This window comes from Portunus trituberculatus, chromosome 37, assembly GCF_017591435.1.
Source record: "Portunus trituberculatus isolate SZX2019 chromosome 37, ASM1759143v1, whole genome shotgun sequence".
NCBI lineage: Eukaryota > Metazoa > Arthropoda > Malacostraca > Decapoda > Portunidae > Portunus > Portunus trituberculatus.
In genome coordinates this window covers 24,204,108-24,224,436 of record NC_059291.1, presented here as the reverse complement: position 1 = coordinate 24,224,436, position 20,329 = coordinate 24,204,108, and the positions used below count along the sequence as shown (strand labels likewise).

The 20,329-nt window shown below is 38.9% G+C and overlaps 2 protein-coding genes across 2 annotated transcripts in view; one reads left to right on the top strand and one right to left on the bottom strand.

The window, feature by feature from the left end:
• LOC123514284 overlaps positions 1 to 20,329 on the bottom strand; it is a 67,997-nt gene that overhangs the window by 26,770 nt on the left and 20,898 nt on the right. The window lies entirely within an intron of this gene.
• The window catches only part of LOC123514285 (heme oxygenase 1-like), a 56,498-nt gene that overhangs the window by 18,658 nt on the left and 17,511 nt on the right, over positions 1 to 20,329 (top strand). Inside the window, exon 3 of the mRNA XM_045272094.1 lies at positions 12,963 to 13,058. Within this exon, the coding sequence (XP_045128029.1) occupies positions 12,963 to 13,058 (96 nt within the window). The remainder of the gene's footprint in view (positions 1 to 12,962; positions 13,059 to 20,329) is intronic.

Here is a 20,329-nt window from a genome sequence, read left to right as displayed (position 1 = left end):
GCCCTGTTACTACCTATTATGGGACCTAGGAAACTAATTAGTAAGGCCCAAATCTCAGTCATTTGTGCCTCAGTGAGGGAGAATAATTCAAATCAAGAAACTGCCGCGAACACTGGCAAAGGTCTCAGAATTGTTCAACGTTGGACCAAAATTTATTGTGAGGGAGGAAGAGACGCTTTGCCACCACCTTACAAGCCTGAAGGGCATAAGCGCAGTGTTGAGCCAAAGAACTCTGAACATTATTCGGAGACAGCTTTAGGCCAACCCTCCCATACACAGCAAGGAACTTTAGGCTAGGAACCCTCTGTGCTGGGTGGGGTGAGTGAAAGATATGTGAAAGGCGACATGGGATAACGGAGTTGCCGCGCAGTTTCAAAACCTTGCTTTAGTCATGATTACCTTAACAATAGGCAGGCAGTTTGTGTCTCAGCACAAAGATTGGGACTTAGGTAAGTGTCGTAGGGTACGTTGGTCAGATGAGGCAAGCTTTCAAATTACAGACAACCAAAGAAATCGTGTGTACCGCAGACCCAGTAGTAACCGTCACGATCCACGCTACACAACATACACATTAAAATCCAGATTCTTTGATGGTGCGGGATTGTTTTTCTTAATAAAGTCTTGAAAAATTAGTATTTTTGTCTAAGAATGTTCGTATGAACCAAAATAACTACTTTGAGCTAATTCTAGATGAGTGTATGGAAAAGTGCAATGCTGATACCTTCATGCAAGATGGGGCACCATGCTATACGGCAAAGTTAATTGTTGACTGGTTTGATTTCTGCAATGTCAGCCTTTTAAAACCTTGGCCCGCAAATTCCTCAGACCTTAACCCTATAAAAATCCCTGGGCGTTCATAAAACTGAAGTTAAAGGAGAGAGACACCTCCTCCCTCCCACGCCTCCATGCTGCTATTCAGGACATATGGGACAATATTGACGCTCAGTATCTCCACCACCTGGGTGATTCATTTCCCAGGAGACTCAAAAGGTCAAGAAGGCATGAGGGCACCCTATCAATCGCTAGTTTAGGTGAATACCCTCATTGAAACATATTTTCTGTATCATTAATCTCCTTCATAAGATGTCACAGGTACCGCGCCTTCTGCTCTGACCAGCCGTGTAGGACTTGCTAGTTCTTCTTTACATTCTTTTAATATTCTGCCTGAGACTTCATCCGGTCCCATTGCCTTCTCCTCATCTAATTACATCATCAACTCTTTTATTTCAAGCTTGGTTACTTTAATCTCTTTCATATAGACTCTCACTCTATTACCCTGTGTCTTTCAAATTTGGATTCCTTAGTAAAGACCTGAAATTTACTATTTAACAGTTCTGCCATACTTTTTGGGTCTTCCACCATCTCGTTCTCTCCTTTTAACCTTTCTATTATTTCTTTTTGCCTTATTTTCCATTTATGAATCTGTAGAACAATTTTGGTTGTTCCTTACATTTTTTGACAATGTCCCTTTCATAGTTCCTTTCTTCCTCCTTTCTCACCTTAGCATATTCATTTCTTGCTGTTTTGAAGTTTTCCTTATTTTCTGGATTTCTGTTTCTCCTCCACCTTTTCCATGCTCCATCTCTTTTCTCCTTTGCCCTAGCACACCTTGCATTAAACCAATCTTTCTTTCCTTCTTCTTTAGGTCTATATTTTGGGACATATTCCCTGACTCCTGTTTTGTATATTTCCAAAAATAAGTTATACTTCTCTTGCACCGTCTCTTGAGTTTTCCATCTCCTCCCAGTTTACGTTTTTAAAATAGCTCCTGAGGTTCTCAATATCAGCCTTTCTGTAATTTAGTTGGTCTCCTTTGTATGATTCGTCTCTATCTTCCTTTCCCTCTTCTATATCCATTTCTAATATTACATAGTCACTCTTTCCCAATGGGCACTTATATCTTATATCATCATTCATTTGTATATCCCTTGTAAAAACTAGGTCCAATCTCGCCGGCTCATCGTTTCCTCTGAATCTTGTGTTTTCTTTTACTCTTTGGTCTATCATATTATCTATCAATTAGATTCAGGAATTTATCTCCCCAGGCTTCTTCTTCCATACCACTTTCATAATTTTTCCAGTCCACCTCCTTACAGTTGAAATCTCCTACTAATATCACTTTGGGTCATGGTCAAAACGGCCCCTGACCACGACTGCCCTCCACGAAGGCCCTATGTTTACTACGGCGGCCTCAGTTTCTTTTTTACCCGTAAGATGGTTTTGAATTATACTTGTTAATAGAGCATATTATACTAAGACAGATTGTATTAATAAATCAGTTGCTCCCCACTCCCCCACCCCTCCCTATCCTTCCTCACCCAGTGATAAGTACTGTACCACGTAGTACTATATGTGAGTGCTTTTTTAATCACCACAATAATTTTATCGTGTAATGTTTATCAGTAAATTGCATACTTGTTGATACAATCTGTCTTAAATGTAAGATTGCAAAACATAATATTAAAACATGCAGTATTTAGCTAAGTGGCACCTCTGGCTGCTGCAGCAAGCCAGCAACAGTCGTCGTCACCTCATAAAAAACACAATTGACTATTGCGTGCCTCTGAAATTTTAAAATCATCTTATGGTAAACAAAACCTTAAAATGCATATGTGTACATAACATTTTCTCCTTAGAAATGCATGTTCTCTTACCTCCTTCAGTATTTACAGAAAGTTGTGTTACACCCTGGATACATATATGCACTTTATGCGCAAGGTATAGTACACCAGTGTACCAATACGTTATGGTTTTTAACACTCCATACCACAAAACACTATCTCAGGAATGCTGAGTTGCTATCCGCGGTTATCGTGTTAACATAATGAAAGAAATCGGAGGACAATAACCTAAAATTTGGTGTGGGGGTCGTCATGGTAAACACGAGGCCGTCGGGGAGGGCCGTCGTGGTCAGGGGCCGTCTTGACCAGGAAATGGGAGTGAATGGTGCGCGTTTTGTCCATGAGAGGCGCTGGTGTATTCAAAAGCCTGTCGGCTTGTGTGATACAGCGGTGTTTTCAAACTTGGAAAAAAATACCTGGATAAAACTTCGTTAAAGCAAGTTTGGTGTTCGTTAAGCAAGCAGATGGTAGTAAAATGAAACCTTCGTTGTAGCGAAATTTCGTTGTGTGAACCTTCGTTAAAGAGGGGATGCCTGTACATATATATACAGTAATCGCCCGCGTATCCAGATTGCCACTATCCGGAATTCGCTACTATCCGGAGCTGCCCGCAAGCATATTCAAACATACCGCGCAAGCGATCCCTCGATCCTGCTAGGAAGCAGCACTTAAGGCGGCGTCACAATAACACTTTTTCCGTCATCGTCAACGATTTCCATTGTTTTTTTTTTTTTACTGTTCTGTCGATTCTTTCCATCATCTTGAGCCAGACGGAACACACTGTTTTCCTCTAGCATCAGTTTTCAGCCAAATTAAGATCTTTGGTTTCTAACCAAAACTTTTGTAGTAAAATTTATTTTCTTGCTAATTGGAATGATGCTATAATCTCAACTTAATAGCATCTTCATAAATAGATGTAAATATATTTGTGTGCATGTGTGTGTGTGTGTATATATATATATATATATATATATATATATATATATATATATATATATATATATATATATATATATATATTCTAATTCACATCAACTTATACATGTCAGGCAAAAATTAGAGAGCTAAATGACACACCTCCATACTTGACTCCTGGCCAAGTACTGTGTAGGGCATGAGTCAGGATATGACACAATCACACAAGACATTCAAAAATGGATTCTTGACGGTAAGGTTATTTAATTATAAAAAAAATAAACTCATAAACGACAGAGCAGCTCATCTTGGCCATTTGATACTTGGAAGTTCTGCCTTGGAGCATCTCACAGAGAAATGTAAACAAACAACTGAACCACTTTTCACTGCTAGGCTGGAACAATATATATATATATATATATATATATATATATATATATATATATATATATATATATATATATATATATATATTGTTCCAGCCTAGCAGTGAAAATTTCAGTGTTTGTTTACATCTCTGTGAGATCAATATATATATATATATATATATATATATATATATATATATATATATATATATATATATATATATATATATATATATATATATATATATATATTGTTCCAGCCTAGCAGTGAAAAGTGGTTCAGTTGTTTGTTTACATTTCTCTGTGAGATGCTCCAAGGCAGAACTTCCAAGTATCAAATGGCCAAGATGAGCTGCTCTGTCGTTTATGAGTTTATTTTTTTTATAATTAAATAACCTTACCGTCAAGAATCCATTTTTGAATGTCTTGTGTGATTGTGTCATATCCTGACTCATGCCCTACACAGTACTTGGCCAGGAGTCAAGTAGGGAGGTGTGTCATTTAGCTCTCTAATTTTTGCCTGACATGTATAAGTTGATGTGAATTAGAATGAAAAACATCAAGAAGAGAAAACAACTAGAAACAAATAAACAAATATATTGTTGGGAGACAGCTGGACTTTCAATTCTGGCCTCCCCTCTCCCCTCCATCATGCGTGTTATCTCCCTTTCCAAGACCCTGCCTCACCCCATGCCTCACTGGCAGGCTTCTCCACCATCTCTCTATATCATAAGACTGTTATGATCTTTTCAAACTTTTTTTTTTCTTACTGCCTTCATCATCACAATAACACTATTATAAAAAATTATGTTGAGACAGGTAGAAACCTTTACCAGACAAACAATAACTACTTCACTATCATTATCTCATTTCAACACACTAATAATGACTCAGATAGTGTCCAGTTCAGCAGTGAAACAGCAGATTGTCATGACACTGCTGATTGCACCTTCCCAACCCTCACATTTTCTAGAGAAGCAGGTATCTGATATGTTATCATTCTATTATGCTTCAGGAAGTCATTATTGTATACACAATCATTTAATGTGCTTTCATTCATTGTTTTCTTACCCATTTGGGTTATGTATATGTTTTTTCTCAATTTATAAGGGTTTGGGAGAGGAAGTTCAGCGTATCTGGATATTTCGCGTATCCACCAGGGCCTTGGCTGCTATAATCCGGATACGCGAGTGATTACTGTATATATATATATATATATATATATATATATATATATATATATATATATATATATATATATTATATAAATTTTGTGTGAATCTTGAGGTTGTCTATATATATATATATATATATATATATATATATATATATATATATATATATATATATATATATATATAGGCAACCCCGTTTAACAAAGGTTCACACAATGAAATTTCACAACAAGGTTTCATTTACTACCATTTGCTCGTTTAACGAACACCAAACTCGCTTTAACGAAGTTTTATCCAGGTAATTTTTTCCAAATTTGAAAGCCCCACCGTATCATGCAAGCTGACAGGCTTTTGAATACACCAGGAGCTGCTGGTACTAAGGCCTGCCTCAGGAGAAATCCTGAGCCACCTGTAGAATAAAGATCAAGATCAAGCCTCTTGTGGACAACACAGAAGAAATTCTGCTTCACCTGTAGCATCAAGATCAAGATCAAGATCACGTGCACCACTCACTCCCCAGTCAAAACATAACAGCGTCACCAGCAGCTCATCTTCCCTAGTTCAACTTACCACCAAAACGCCCTGCAATGTGGCCTAACGTTCCTAAGAAGACCAGGAAGTGTCTTACTCTCGAAGTGAAGCTGGGTATTATTCACACACGAGAGAGGCGAGAAAACTATAGCATTGCTGGCCACCATCTTGACTCCATCTACTGTCTCTACTATTTTCAAGTCAGCAGACTATTAAGAAGGCTGGTGAGACTGTATCTTCCTTGCAAGCTAAAAGAACCACCTGAACTCGTGACTCTACAATGGATAAAATGGAAATGTGGTACATAAGTTTTGTATGCGGTACAATGATACCCCCTTTGTTTACATTCCACAGGTTGCCGGTTGGTGTCTTTCCCGTTTCACTCTCCCTCCCTTCGTAAATTTAAGATCATCAACATTATAAAGCTACGTACATACATACATTAGTGTACATTATAATGATTTAAATTAACCCTTAAACTGTGGCGATCGCTTATATAATCAAGCCTCTCGAGTACTGTGCGGCGATCGCTTATGTAATCATGAATTTTTGGGGAATGTTTTGAATTTTGTGCGTTTCCTTCAGACCTGCTCTTGTGACTCCTCCCCACTTAGTGTTGCCATCATGAGGGCTCCAGATACTATAACAAGGGCCTGACTTGAGTTTTTACAGAAAAGTAGGAGACACCTGGCAACTCCTCTTGACTCGTCGGGTAGAATCCAGCCTTGAGTATCATAGAAAATGTAGAAAACTTTATAGGGGAGACCAAATTATGCTATAGTTTATTACTTTTATCTCAATCAAGAGATTATTGTTATTATATCAGCTTCTTACGGCATAGGGGCAACAATCCTAGTAGCATTTTGAGCTGTGGTATTGTACAGAGGACTTGTGTCATGCAGGACACACATAAATACACACACACACACACACACACACACACACACACACACACACACACACACACACACACACACACACACACACACACACACACACACACACACACACACACACACACACACACACACACACACACACACACACAGCTCTATCATACACAATACGTACAAAACATCTGCACAGTGAATTTGTGTCTCGTACACACACACACACACACACACACACACACACACACACACACACACACACACACAGCTCTATCATACACAATATGTTCAAAACATCTGCACAGTGAATTCGTGTCTCTTGTACACACGCACACACACACACACTTATTTTTGGAAATATACAAAACTGGGGTCAGGGAATATGTCCCGAAATATAGACCTAAAGAAGAAGGAAAGAAAGATTGGTTTAATGCAAGATGTGCTAGGGCAAAGGAGAAACGAGATGGAGCATGGAAAAAGTGGAGAAGAAACAGAAATCCAGAAAATCAGGAAAACTTCAAAACAGCAAGAAGTGAATATGCTACGGTGAGAAAGGAAGAAGAAAGGAACTATGAAAAGGACATTGTCGGAAAATGTAAGGAACAACCAAAATTGTTCTACAGATTCATAAATGGAAAAATAAGACAAAAAAAAAACAATAGAAAGGTTAAAAGGAGAAAACGGAATGGTGGAAGACCCAAAAAGTATGGCAGAACTGTTAAATAGTAAATTTCATGAGGTCTTTACTAAGGAATCCAATTCGAAAGACCACAGGGTAATAGAGAGACTGTCTATATGAAAGAGATTAAAGTAACCAAGCTTGAAATAAAAAGGTTGATGACGGAACTAGACGAGGAAAAGGCAATGGGACCGGATGAAGTCTCAGGCAGAATACTGAAAGAATGTAGGGAAGAACTAGCAAGTTCAATATACAACATCATAAAATGCTCAATTGAAAATGGAACAGTGCCAGTGGAGTGGAAAAGAGCTGAGGTGGTTCCCATATATAAGAGTGGAAGGAAGGAAGAACCTTTAAATTACAGACCGGTATCACTAACTAGTGTAATATGCAAGATGTGTGAAAAAGTAATAAAGAAGCAATGGATTGAGTTTCTTGAAGACAACAAAATATTATCAAATAGCCAATTTGGTTTTAGAAAAGGTCAGTCATGTGTAACAAATTTATTGAGTTTCTACTCTAGAATAGTTGATAAAGTACAAGAGAGAGAGGATGGGTTGACTGTATTTATTTAGATCTAAAAAAGGCGTTTGATAAAGTGCCACATGAAAGATTACTATGGAAGTTAGAGGAGAAGGGTGGCTTAAAAGGAAGCACATTGAGATGGATGAAGAATTACTTAAGGGGGAGAGAAATAAGGACGATAGTTAAAGATATGAAGTCCAAGTGGAGAACAGTAGACAGCGGAGTGCCATAGGGTCAGTATTGGCGCCAATATTTTTTTTCGTATATATAAATGACATGCCAGAGGAGTGAACAGCTACATAAATCTGTTTGCGGACGATGCGAAACTGTGCAGAGTCATTAAACAAAAGAGGATTGTGAAATACTACAGGAAGACTTAAACAAGATCTGGAAATGGAGCAAAAAATGGGAGATGGAATTCAATGTGGACAAAAGCCATGTCATGGAAATGGGAAAAAGTGAAAGACAACCAGTGGGAATCTATAAGATGGGAGATGGAGTAGAACTAGAAAAAGTAAAAAAGGAAAAGGACTTGGGAGTGACAATGGAAGAAAATAATCAACCGGTAAGCCATATTGATAGAATTTTCAGAGAGACGTATAATTTGCTAAGGAATATTGGAGTAGCATTTCACTATATGGACAAGGAAATGATGAAGAAATTGATAAGTACTAAAATAAGACCTAGATTGGAATATGCAGGAGTTGTGTGGACTCATAAAAAGAAACACATAAGAAAATTAGAGAGACTACAAAAAATGGCTACAAGAATGGTTCCAGAATTTAAAGGGATGACATATGAGGAGAGACTAAAGGCTATGGATCTACCAACCTTGGAGCAGAGAAGAGAGAGAGGGGATCTGATACAAGTTTATAAATTGATTAACGGAATGGATGAAGTGGATAATGAGAAACTGATCCTGAGAGAAGAATATGACTTTAGAAGCACAAGATTGCATAGTAAGAAACTAAGGAAGGGACGATGTCTGAGAGATGTTAAAAAATTTAGTTTCCTGCAAAGATGAGTTGAGACTTGGAACAGTTTGAGTGAGGAAGTGGTGTCAGCAAAGAATGTACATAGTTTTAAAGAAAAATTGGATAAGTGTAGATATGGAGATGGGACCACACGAGCATAAAGCTAAGGCCCTGTAAAACTACAACAAGGTAAATACAACTAGGTAAACACACACACACACACACACACACACACACACACACACACACACACACACACACACACACACACACACATATATATATATATATATATATATATATATATATATATATATATATATATATATATATATATATATAGAGAGAGAGAGAGAGAGAGAGAGAGAGAGAGAGAGAGAGAGAGAGAGAGAGCGTAGAAAACGAGCCCAGCTTGGTACCACTCAGCTCCCAACCCAGACCATACATTGCAGCCGACGTGTCACTAGTTCCCCATGCTTTTCAAAGCCCACAAAGTTTTGTAGGCCTATTTCTTGCTCTATTTATTTATTTACAGATTCAAAACTTCGGTATTACTGCATTTTGGATGTTTGCCATTCATGGCATACAATTTAAAATATATTTTTTCTGACATGGGAATGTTTATATTTTAGGCACACCAAAGCATTCAGCAGTTAGGAATTAGCAGTTTAAGGGTTAAATTTAACTGCCTAAATGTTAAACTTCATAATTTGTACTTTCATTAAACCTTTCACCGTACTATGATGCACTCTTGCTTTGCTTACTCTCAGTGGAAGTTCAAGTCAGGGGTTAAACTTGTTATAATCGGTTCGCTTAACGAAGTGTTTTTTAGGAACGTAACCCCTTCGTTAAGCGGGGGTTGCCTGTACATACATACAGGCAAACCCCGCTTAACGAAGGTTCACACAATGAAATTTCGCTACAACGAAGGTTTCATTTCACTACCATCTGCTTGTTTAATGAACACCAAACTCGCTTTAACAAAGTTTTATCCAGGTAATTTTTTCCAAATTTGAAGGCCCCATCATATCATGCAAGCTGAAAGGCTTTTGAATACATCAGGAGCTGCTGGTACTAAGGCCTACCTCAGGAGAAATCCTGAGATACCTGTAGAATAAAGATCAAGATCAAGCCTCTCATGGACAACACAGGCACTACCGATACAAAGGCCTGACTCAGAAGAAATTCTGCATCACCTGTAGCATCAAGATCAAGATCAAGATCACACGCACCAATCACTCCCCAGTCAAAACATAACAGCGTCACCAGCAGCTCATCTTCCCTAGTTCAACTTACCACCAAAACGCCCTACAATGTGGCCTAACGTTCCTAAGAAGACCAGGAAGATTCTTACTCTCGAAGTGAAGCTGGGTATTATTCACAGACAAGAGAGAGGCCAGAAAACTAATAACATTGCTTGCCACCAGCAAGTCAGCAGACTCTATTAAGAAGGCTGGTGAGACCGCATCTTCCTTGAAAGCTAAAAGAACCACCTGAACTCGTGACTTTACAATGGATAAAATGGAAAGCCTTGTGGAAATGTGGTACATAAGTTTTGTATGCGGTTCCATGATGCGCACTTTGTTTACATTCCACAGGTTGCTGGTTAGTGTATTTCCCGTTTCACTCTCCCTCCCTTCATAAAGTTAAGATCATCAACATTATAAAGTTACGTACATACATACATTAGTGTACATTATAATGACTTAAATTAAACTACCTAAATGTTTAACTTCATAATTTTTACTTTCATTAAACCTTTTACTGTACTATGATGCACTCTCGCTTTGCTTACTCTCAATGGAAATTCAAATCAGGGGTTAAACTTGTTATAATCGGTTCACTTAACGAAGTTTTGCTTAAGGAAGTGTTTTTTAGGAACGTAACCCCTTCGTTAAGCGGGGGTTGCCTGTACATACATACAGGCAAACCCCGCTTAACGAAGGTTCACACAATGAAATTTCGCTACAACGAAGGTTTCATTTTACAACCATCTGCTTGTTTAATGAACACCAAACTCACTTTAACAAAGTTTTATCCAGGTAATTTTTTCCAAGTTTGAAAGCATCGCTGTATCATGGAAGCCGACAGGCTTTTTAATACACCAGCGCCTCTCATGGACAACACACGCACCACTCACTCCCCTGTTCAAAACAATACCAGCTTCAGCACCAGCTTGTCTTCCCTTGCTCAACTTACCACCAAAACGCCCTGAAATGTCGCCTAGCGTTGCTAAGAAGACCAGGAAGTCTCTTACTCTCGAAGTGAAGCTGGATATTATTCACAGACACGAGAGGCGAGAAAACTAATAGCATTGTTCGCCACCATCTTGACTCCATCTACTGTTTCTACTATTTTCAAGTCAGCAGACTCTATTAAGAAGGCTGGTGAGACCGTATCTTCTTTGTAAGCTAAAAGAACCACCTGAACTCGTGACTCTACAATGGATAAAATGGAAAGCCTTGTGGAAATGTGGTACATAAGTTTTGTATGTGATACAATGATGCGCCGTTTGTTTACATTCCACAGTTTGCCAGTTAGAGTCTTTCCCGTTTCACTTTCCCTCCCTTCATAAATTTAAGATCATCAACATTATAAAATTACATACATACATACATTAGTGTACATTATAATGACTTAAATTAAACTGCCTAAATGTTTAACTTCATAAGTTTTACTTTCATTAAACCTTTCACTGTACTATGATGCACTCTTGCTTTGTTTACTCTCAATGGAAGTTCAAGTCAGGGGTTAAACTTGTTATAATCGGTTCGCTTAACGAAGGTTTTATTTTTAGGAACGTAACCCCTTTGTTTAGCAGGGGTTGCCTGTATATATATATATATATATATATATATATATATATATATATATATATATATATATATATATACATATACATATACACAGGTAACTCGATTTACGCGATAGATGCATTCCAAGAGGCATCAGGCGGGATGTGGTCCAAAAAAATTCATACAAAATACTTTTTATTTGGCTAAATTAACATGTTTTTATTATTTACCATTTTAAATACTAGAAGTGTATTTAAAGTAAAGGGAAAAGCAAGAAATAATAAGAGAAAGCAAAAAATAATAAGAGAAAACAACAAAACAAAGAATACGTAAACAAAACACTCACTGCGTCACTGCCTTCACCACTCACACCACAGTCAGTCACCATCTTCCTCTGAGCTTTACCACTTTATAAAAAATCCACTTATCAAAAATAACTCCACATGCAGAAGATGAAGGACTTTTTGGGGCCATCTTGGTGAATTATAGGCAGATTGAAGAGATTCCATCTGTACTCAGTGCTGGCAGATTGTAAATGAGGAACGAGAAGAGCGGGAGTGGGATCCAAGATACTTTAACAATGTCAGAGCAACCTCCTGGCGTGAAATGGTATCCATGAACGCTTGGAGGGACAGTAACGAAGTTGCTATCAGGTTGCTCTGAGGTTGCTGAGAACACCACCTCTCCAGGTAGTGTTACTGTCTAATATATGCATTTATGTTCACAAAACAAAATTTCTAATAGCTTTTTACAAACCTTGCCCCCAAGAAAGGATTGCTTTGTAATGTATAAAGTGAAATCTTACATGGAATACCAATAAATCAAGCAGAGATGAGATCAGCCACAGACGAGGCGGAGACTCGCGGCGACTTGGCCGCTTCTTCTTCTTGTGATCCTTTTAGATTGCGTGTTGTCTTTCACCACAATATTTATGTTTCCACTCCTTTATTGTCTGCTATAATGGATATCATATATTAGTATTCATATACGCTCATGCCATGAGGATAACCTCGACTCTGTGGCACTGAGTGATAGTGAATTACTAATGAAATACAGGGGATCCTCACAATTCGATGGGGTTAGGGCAGTTTTTCAATGGTCGAATCAGCGTTTATTCGAATCATGAAGCAATTTTTCCCATAAGATACTTAAGAATTAGGGGGGATAGGGACCAACCTCCAGCCTAGACCTCCCCAAATCATCACTACAATCTCAAAAAAACACTAACTTAGACTAATTCAGTACTATTAAAGGCTTCATTTATATCTAACTTTTTTTTTATTTAACACATTAGGGTGCTGTACAGTACATTTTTGGAAATAAAAACACTTGCAGCGGTCTCACAGTACTTGTCTCTTCTTTTAAATTGATGATACTGTTGATCTAGGGACACCCATTTGTGCTGCAACCACACTGTGAACTATACTTGCCTCATATTTTCTTATAAGCTCAAGTTTAACTTTGAAAGGCAGGAAATTGTGCTTCTTAGGGCTAGAGCTGGAAGTGACTCTGCACGGAATGGTCTAAGCAGCGTGGAGACAGGAGGTGGAACGTCAGAGCGTGGCCTACATGGACAACGCCTGGGGTGAGAGAGACGCAGGGGAAGCGACACACAGGCAGTATTGTCAGATTTTCCTAATGAAAAGTAGCAGAGGCACGCTTGAAAAGTAGCGGATTTCCCCACAATGTAGCCCAATACAAAAAAATTAATACATATTACTTTAACTACTATATTTTGTACTTACCACTATCCACTATCCTCTTTCACGATGTACCATTTTTTCCTTAAGTTTTCTCTGGCTTTTTTTTTCTTTTATTCCATTCTTACTTAAATTTAACTAAAATATTTTTCTTCTTAACAAAACTTAATTATATTTATTGCCTTAAAGATCTTTTCTTTAACTTCCTCTGCATCACTTTTTTTTAAAGATTTGCATTATCTAGTAAGTTATTTTCTTGACGTACGGTGAGGCGAGAGAAGCGTGATGCCATCAGTTGCCTACTCACCACAAAAAAAAGAAAAAGCACCATAACTACACTGTTCTCAATGTCACGGTTAATATTACTACTACAGTAAAAGTCCTTAAATCCGGAACCTTATAATCTGGAAATCCTTATAATCCGGAAAATTTGAAAGACTGAGTTAAATATGTAGAAAGTAAAAAATAATAGTAATAAATATATAATAATAATAGCCGAAACCGAACATGTCATCACCGACATTGAGTTTAACACAAACTCGTAAGAGAATAATATTTGGAGGTATTATAAATGGTGTTTTATGTTTCTGTAGGTGATGTGCGTGGTGTGTGCGTGTGTGTGTATGTGTTGCGGAGTCCTGTTATCTGCATGGGTGATCCAGCTGGTGTATGCTCAACGCCGGTGACGTGATTGGCTGGTGTATGATGTTGAAGGCCTTCCTTTCTTTTTATTTCCCTTTATCAGACATCAGTAAATGTTTTATGTTATGAAATGTGTTTTTATACTTAAAATTATTTTATAAAGTGTGACATAAGTATTGTGGACTGTATACATATTATGTGGGGTACAGTACAGTACAATCACTCAAATTTCTCAGTATATGTGGATGGTGGAATAGCCTACGTAAAATAGTGAAATCACCTACACAAATACAAGTTGACAAGTAGGAAAAGAGCAATCATCACATATGGGCTGCCATAATGGCTGGAAAGGCCCATGCCACTCCCCCCATAGTCTGGCAAATCTTCAAGGAAAAAAAAAAAGCCTACATAAATCTTGTGTGGTGTGGTGAGGAAGTTCACAGTGGACTGGTGGTAGTAGCAATCCCTGTAAGATGTTATGACAGTACTACAAAGAGATACAGCAAGTAGGGGTTAGTTTAGTGGGGTTTACATAGTACCCTCAAGATTTTAATCTTACTTTCAGCCTTACTATCTTACAATCCGGAAAATCCTAGAATCCGGAATGCTTGAACCCCCATGACTTCTGGATTTCAGGACTTTTACTGTATTATTATTCTTACTTTTATTAATGTTGTTAATATCATCATTATTATTGTTAACATTTAGAAAAATTGCAAATGTAGCCCAATAATATCATCAAGCAGCCCAAACATATCATGAATTAAGTAGCCAAAAAAATCACAGGTAGCAGATTATGAATTTAAGTAGCGCATACCCTTCAAAAGTAGCCCAATCCGCTACTTTTTGCCCAATCTGTGCGGCACAGGGTAGAGTCGGTTAACACTTCCCCCTGGCGGGCTGGGGATGAATTTGTAGTGGCAGTGGATTTGACCAGTTGGGTGGCGTGCAAGATAAGAATATCGAATTGGCGAGTCAGTCGGTCGAACCTTGAGGATTGGGTATTAATTAACTGAGTTCGAATTGGCGATAATTCAAACTGCGAACGGTCAAATCACAAGGATCCCCTGTACCGTGGTATTTCATTAGTAATTCACTATCACTCAGTGCTACGGAGTTGAGGTTATCCTCATGGCATGAGCGTATATGAATACTAAGATATGATATCCATTATAGCAGGCAATAGAGGAGTGGAAACTTAAATATCGTGGTAAAAGCAACACTCAAGCTAAAAGGGTCACAAGAAGAAGAAGAAGCAGCCGAGTCGCCGTGAGTCTCTCGCTTCGTCTGTGGCTGATCTCATGTCTCCTTCATTTTTTGCTATTCCATGTAAGATTTCACTTTATGTATTACAAAACAATCCTTTCTTGGGGGCAAGGTTTGTAAAAAGCTAATAGAAATGTTGTTTTGTGAACATAATTGCGAGAATGTGAGAGAATTTGTATTTGTATTTGACACTCCCTATCCTGTTTGTTAAGTGGAGTATTACTGTACTTTTCACAGTTAGGCTAGGACAAAAAATAGATTATATACAAATATATTTACATCTGCTTATCAAGATTCTATTTATTTGAGATTATAGCATCATTCCAATTAACAAGAAAATGAACTTTATAAAAGTGTTAATTAGAAACCATAGATCTTAATTTGACTAAAAATTAACGCTAGAGGAAAACGTGCATTTCGTCTTACTCAAGACGACGGAAAGCCAGCTCCTGTCCCAGTCCTAAGAAGCACAAATTCCTGCCTTTCAAAGATAAGTTTGAGCTTATAAGAAAGTGTGTGGCAGGTATAACTCACAGTGTCATTGCAGTGCAAATGCATGTGTCCTTAGATCAACAGTATCAATAATTTGGAAGAACAGGGACAAGTACCGCAAGACCACTGCAAGTGTTTTTATTTCCAAAAATGTACTGTAAAGCACCTTAATGTGTTTGATAAAAAAAAAAGTTAGATATAAATAAAAAAAAAGTTAGATATAAATGAAGACTTCAATAATACTGATTTAGGCTAAGTTAGTGCTATTTAGAGGTTATAGTGATGTTTTGAGGAGATCTAGGCTGGAGGTTGGTCCCTATGCCCCCTAATTCTTAAGTATCTTATGGGAAAAATTGCTTCACGATTCGAATAAACGCTGATTCGACCGATGAAAAACAGCCCTAACCTCGTCAAATCGTGAGGATCCTATGTATAAGACAGTAACACCACCTGGAGAGGTGGTGTTACCAGCAGCCTGAGAGCAGCCTCATAGCAACCTTGTTACCGTCCCTCCAAGCATTCATGGATGCCATTTCGCGGCAGGAGGTTGCTCTGACGTTAAAGATTCTTGGATCCAGCTCTTGGCAGCCAGTGAGCACTTTTATGCAGGCTACCAACCTCCACCCGCCAACAGCAATGAATCTTTGTGGATGCTATTTTACGAAGGTTGGTATGTGAGCAGGAGGTTGTCTGTACCAACATAGATAACAACCTGTTTCTTGGATCCGGCCCCGGAGCTTCCCTCTATCGGCCAGCTGCGGAACTCTCTGGCGCGCAGTTTGAAATTGCGTCTGGCGCTCAGTTTGAAATTGCGGTTGTGCCAAATCACGTACTGTATAAGCAAACCGATCGCATCAAATTCAATTAATTATAATATTTTTTCAGTCGCATTATAACAAAAACGCGTAAATCGAGTTACCTGTACTGTATGGCTGAATCTACAGCAGCCACAATATTGAAGAAGAAAGAGCTCATTAAAAGAGCTCATGTGGCAATTGATGTGAAAAGGTAATTTAAGCGACCTGCGGCAGTGGATGAAATAGAAAAATTGTTGAGTGGATAAACCAAAGGCAGATAGCTGGTGATTCTTTGGCTGAGGACATAATTTGTGCAAAGGCTAGGCTGCTGCATTGTGATCTTGTTTCTGATACTACATCTGACTCCAATGATGATTTTAAAGCAAGTAAGGGGTGATTTGGGAATTTCAAGAAAAGAGCTGGAGTTGATTCTGTTGTGAGGCACGGCAAGACCACAAGTGCGTTGCCGCTGAGAAATTTCTCCCTGAATTTAAGAAATTTGTGGATAAGGAGCGCTTAAGCCCACAACAGATCTTTAACCCTTCGCGCCGGATGTTAAAAAAGCCCGCCTGTATGATATACGGGTGGTAGTGCCGCGCACCCGAGCACGGGAAACTCGTGCAAGCTTGTCATACTTGTCGTCTTTGTGTATTATGCTGCTATTTTTTTAGTCACTATATCGCCTTCGAAGAGGAAAGTGGACGCTTCTCTCTTCGGAGAAAAAGAGGAGAGAGAGAGAGAGAATGTGACATTTGCTAATATTTTAGACACAAGCGGGACGCATGTAGCTTATCTTTCGAGAGGAAGAGGGGGAGGGAGGGAAGGGAGACGGAAACGAAGGGAGGAGGTAATTTTAGACACAAGGCGGGACGCATGTAACTTATTTTTAGTGATTGGTGGAGACAAGGATGGTGGGAGGAGCACTAGGATTTCAAGGACAGCATACAGCGTGTGTAGTTGGTATCCAACACACTGTACGGGACAACTGAACTGAAGAAAGCTCAGAAAAGAAATATGACGTCTACGTAGGCGTCACCGTATTTGCTAGTGGGGCTTCATGACGCCCACATAGGCGTCACCGTAGTGAAGGGGTTAATTGTGATGAAACTGGCCAGTTTTGGAAAAAAATACCAAACTGGACCTATAATAACAAAGGAAGAAAAGTGTTTGCTAGGACACAAGCCCATGAAAGACAGGCTAACCCTGCTTCTGTGCGCCAATGCTAGCGGTGACTGCAAAATTAACCTGCTAATTTTTTCTAAACTTTGGTTTAGCAATGGCTGGAATGAATTACCTGATTTATAGGTATCAATAGTCGAACTTTTTAATACTCGAACAGCCATTTGGAACGAATTAAGTTCGAGTATTGAGTTTCCACTGTATATACAGCAATACTCCACTTAACGAACAGGATAGGGGGTGTCAAAGCTGTTCGTGGAGCGAAAATTCGTTAAGCGGACGTAATTTTCTCATAGGAAATAATGGAAATAGGGGGGGATGCATTCTGGGCTGGTCCCCAACATACCACATGGGTTAAAAAAAATTATATATGCATACCTGTACCATTAATAACCAAGTATCCCCAACATACTATATGAGTTAAATAAAATTGTATATTAATAAACAAGAGGTGTTTTATTGACTATCCTTACAACAAATGTTCAAAACACTAATACAAAAAACACTAACACAAAAAACACTGAAAAAAAAACACTATACTAGAACTCATCCGTAGCTACCCACAAGGTGTGGCTCCTCTTGGGTGCGACGTTGCCACTGCTATACCAGTACCTTCTTCAAAGAAAACGGAGTGATGATCGTTCTCTACTTCACTAAAAGAAGTCAGAAGAGACCCAAATACCTATGCAGCTATATAGTACATTAAATGCAATAAAGATTCTGGTTATATATATGAAAATGAGACAAGTAATTTACATGTTTGTCAAATAAGTGCACATACGAGTAGAAACACAGAGTAATATATTGAGTGGTTCCTTGCTTGAGTTAAAGGTAAGAGTGTTGCCCGATTTGCTTTCTCTTGCAAGAAATATCTATTAAGGCGGAATATGAATTCCTTGGTCTGGCTGCACAAGACAGTGTATGACGGGGAAGCGTCAGGGGATCCTTTCATGGTAGTGACCAGAGGAGAAGTGAAGCGACACGTGCGTGGCAACCTGACTCACCCCCCCAACCTCCCCGGGAAATTCCACCTGGGTCATGGGTGACAACGTCGCCTGACCTGATATGACACATCACCGTCCATGTATATGAACTAGCTTAATTTATTTTCGTATATGACAATTATTTATATCATCTACCACTTAATTAAGGTTTCTGAATGTTCTGAGAACATTTTTTTTTTTTTTTTATAATGCTATGACTACAGGACAATGAGTAGTTTGTTTTTATTGGAGATTTGGCATAGTCTCACGGCAGACATGGCCAACGCCCTATGGGTAGGTACGGATGGGTTTTAGTATAACACAAAATGAAAAAAAAAACATCTCATCCTCCTTGCTGCTACTAAGTGAGGGAGGTGAGGAAAGTGGTGGGGAGGCACTCGCCGCACACTACCACCATTACACACACACACAAAAAAAAAAAAAAACACTAACACAAAAAAAAAACACTAACACAAAAAAAAACACTAACACAAAACGGGAAAAAATCTCACATCTCATCCTCCTCACTGATGCTAAGTGAGGGAGGTGAGGTAAGTGATGGGGAGGCACTCCTGGCGTGCTTGGCAGTCAGTTCTGGCAAGGGTGAGGGAGGTGGCAGGGAAGTGGCAGCAGATGAAGTGGAGAACTTGGTTATGTTAGTCTGCTTTCCTCTCTTCTGCGGCAACTCGGCTGCTGCTTCTTCTTGTGACCCTTTTAGCTTGTGTGTTGCTTTCACCACGATATTTATGTTTCCACTCCTCTATTGCTTGCTATAATGGACATTATATCTTATTGTTCATATATGCTCATGTCATGAGAATAACCTTGACTCCGTAGCACTGAGTGATAGTGAATTACTAATGAAATACCGTGGTACATTAGTCGCCCTAAGTGTGTGACGTGTGTAGTAATGTTTGAACGTTGTGATGAGGCCCTGGTCGCAGGGCTGCAGCAAGGACATGGTGTTGGGCGGCAGCAGCGCTAGAGACAGAGGCGGGGAGCCAGCCAATCACAGCGAAGCTGCCGCGTTTGGTCCCTCACCTGGCAAATTCAAACCCAGAAATTTCGCTAAAACGGGTGTGGTTGTATGTTATGCGGACTTTTTGATCTAACTTTATATAGTACGTTAAACCGGAAATTCGTTAGACGAACGTTCGTTAACCCTTTCAGTGCTCCGGACCACGATCGTGGCTTTGCGGGGAAATGCCTCCTTTCCACGATCGTGGTCCCATATTTGACGAGTCACAGAATTAAAGCGCGCACCTCCTGGCTGCTGTGGCTGCTGCTAGTTGCCAGATGACATTCTCTTAGCTTCTCTCGACTCATGGGACGCGCCATCAGTTGCGTGGTAAGAAAAATGTAGTCACAATGGCGTCCACACAGTAGAATATCAGATGCCCCCTTTTTCATTATTATTATTTTATGATGTCGCTAGTGTCTATTTGTGCATTTATTTACAGAAATAACAAGAGTAATGATCAAATCTCTTTGTTAGAGAGCAGATATGCCAGATATTATTCGTTTATTGGTAATATATTGCGTATTTGTATGTTACCATATACAGTAAGTCCTCGTTTTACACTAGTTTGGTATACGATAAATTCGCAGATACGATAATTGACAATTACTACCATTTTTTCAATTTACGATAAAAAAAATCGCACTTACGATATTTGAAATTCCCGCCGCCTGTGATTGTGGTGCTGCACTGCGACCAAGTCGGACCAACAACAAACCAGTCACTTTCGCGCCAGCATGATGAATAACAGTGAGACTGTGCTCGGTGATTTACTTACA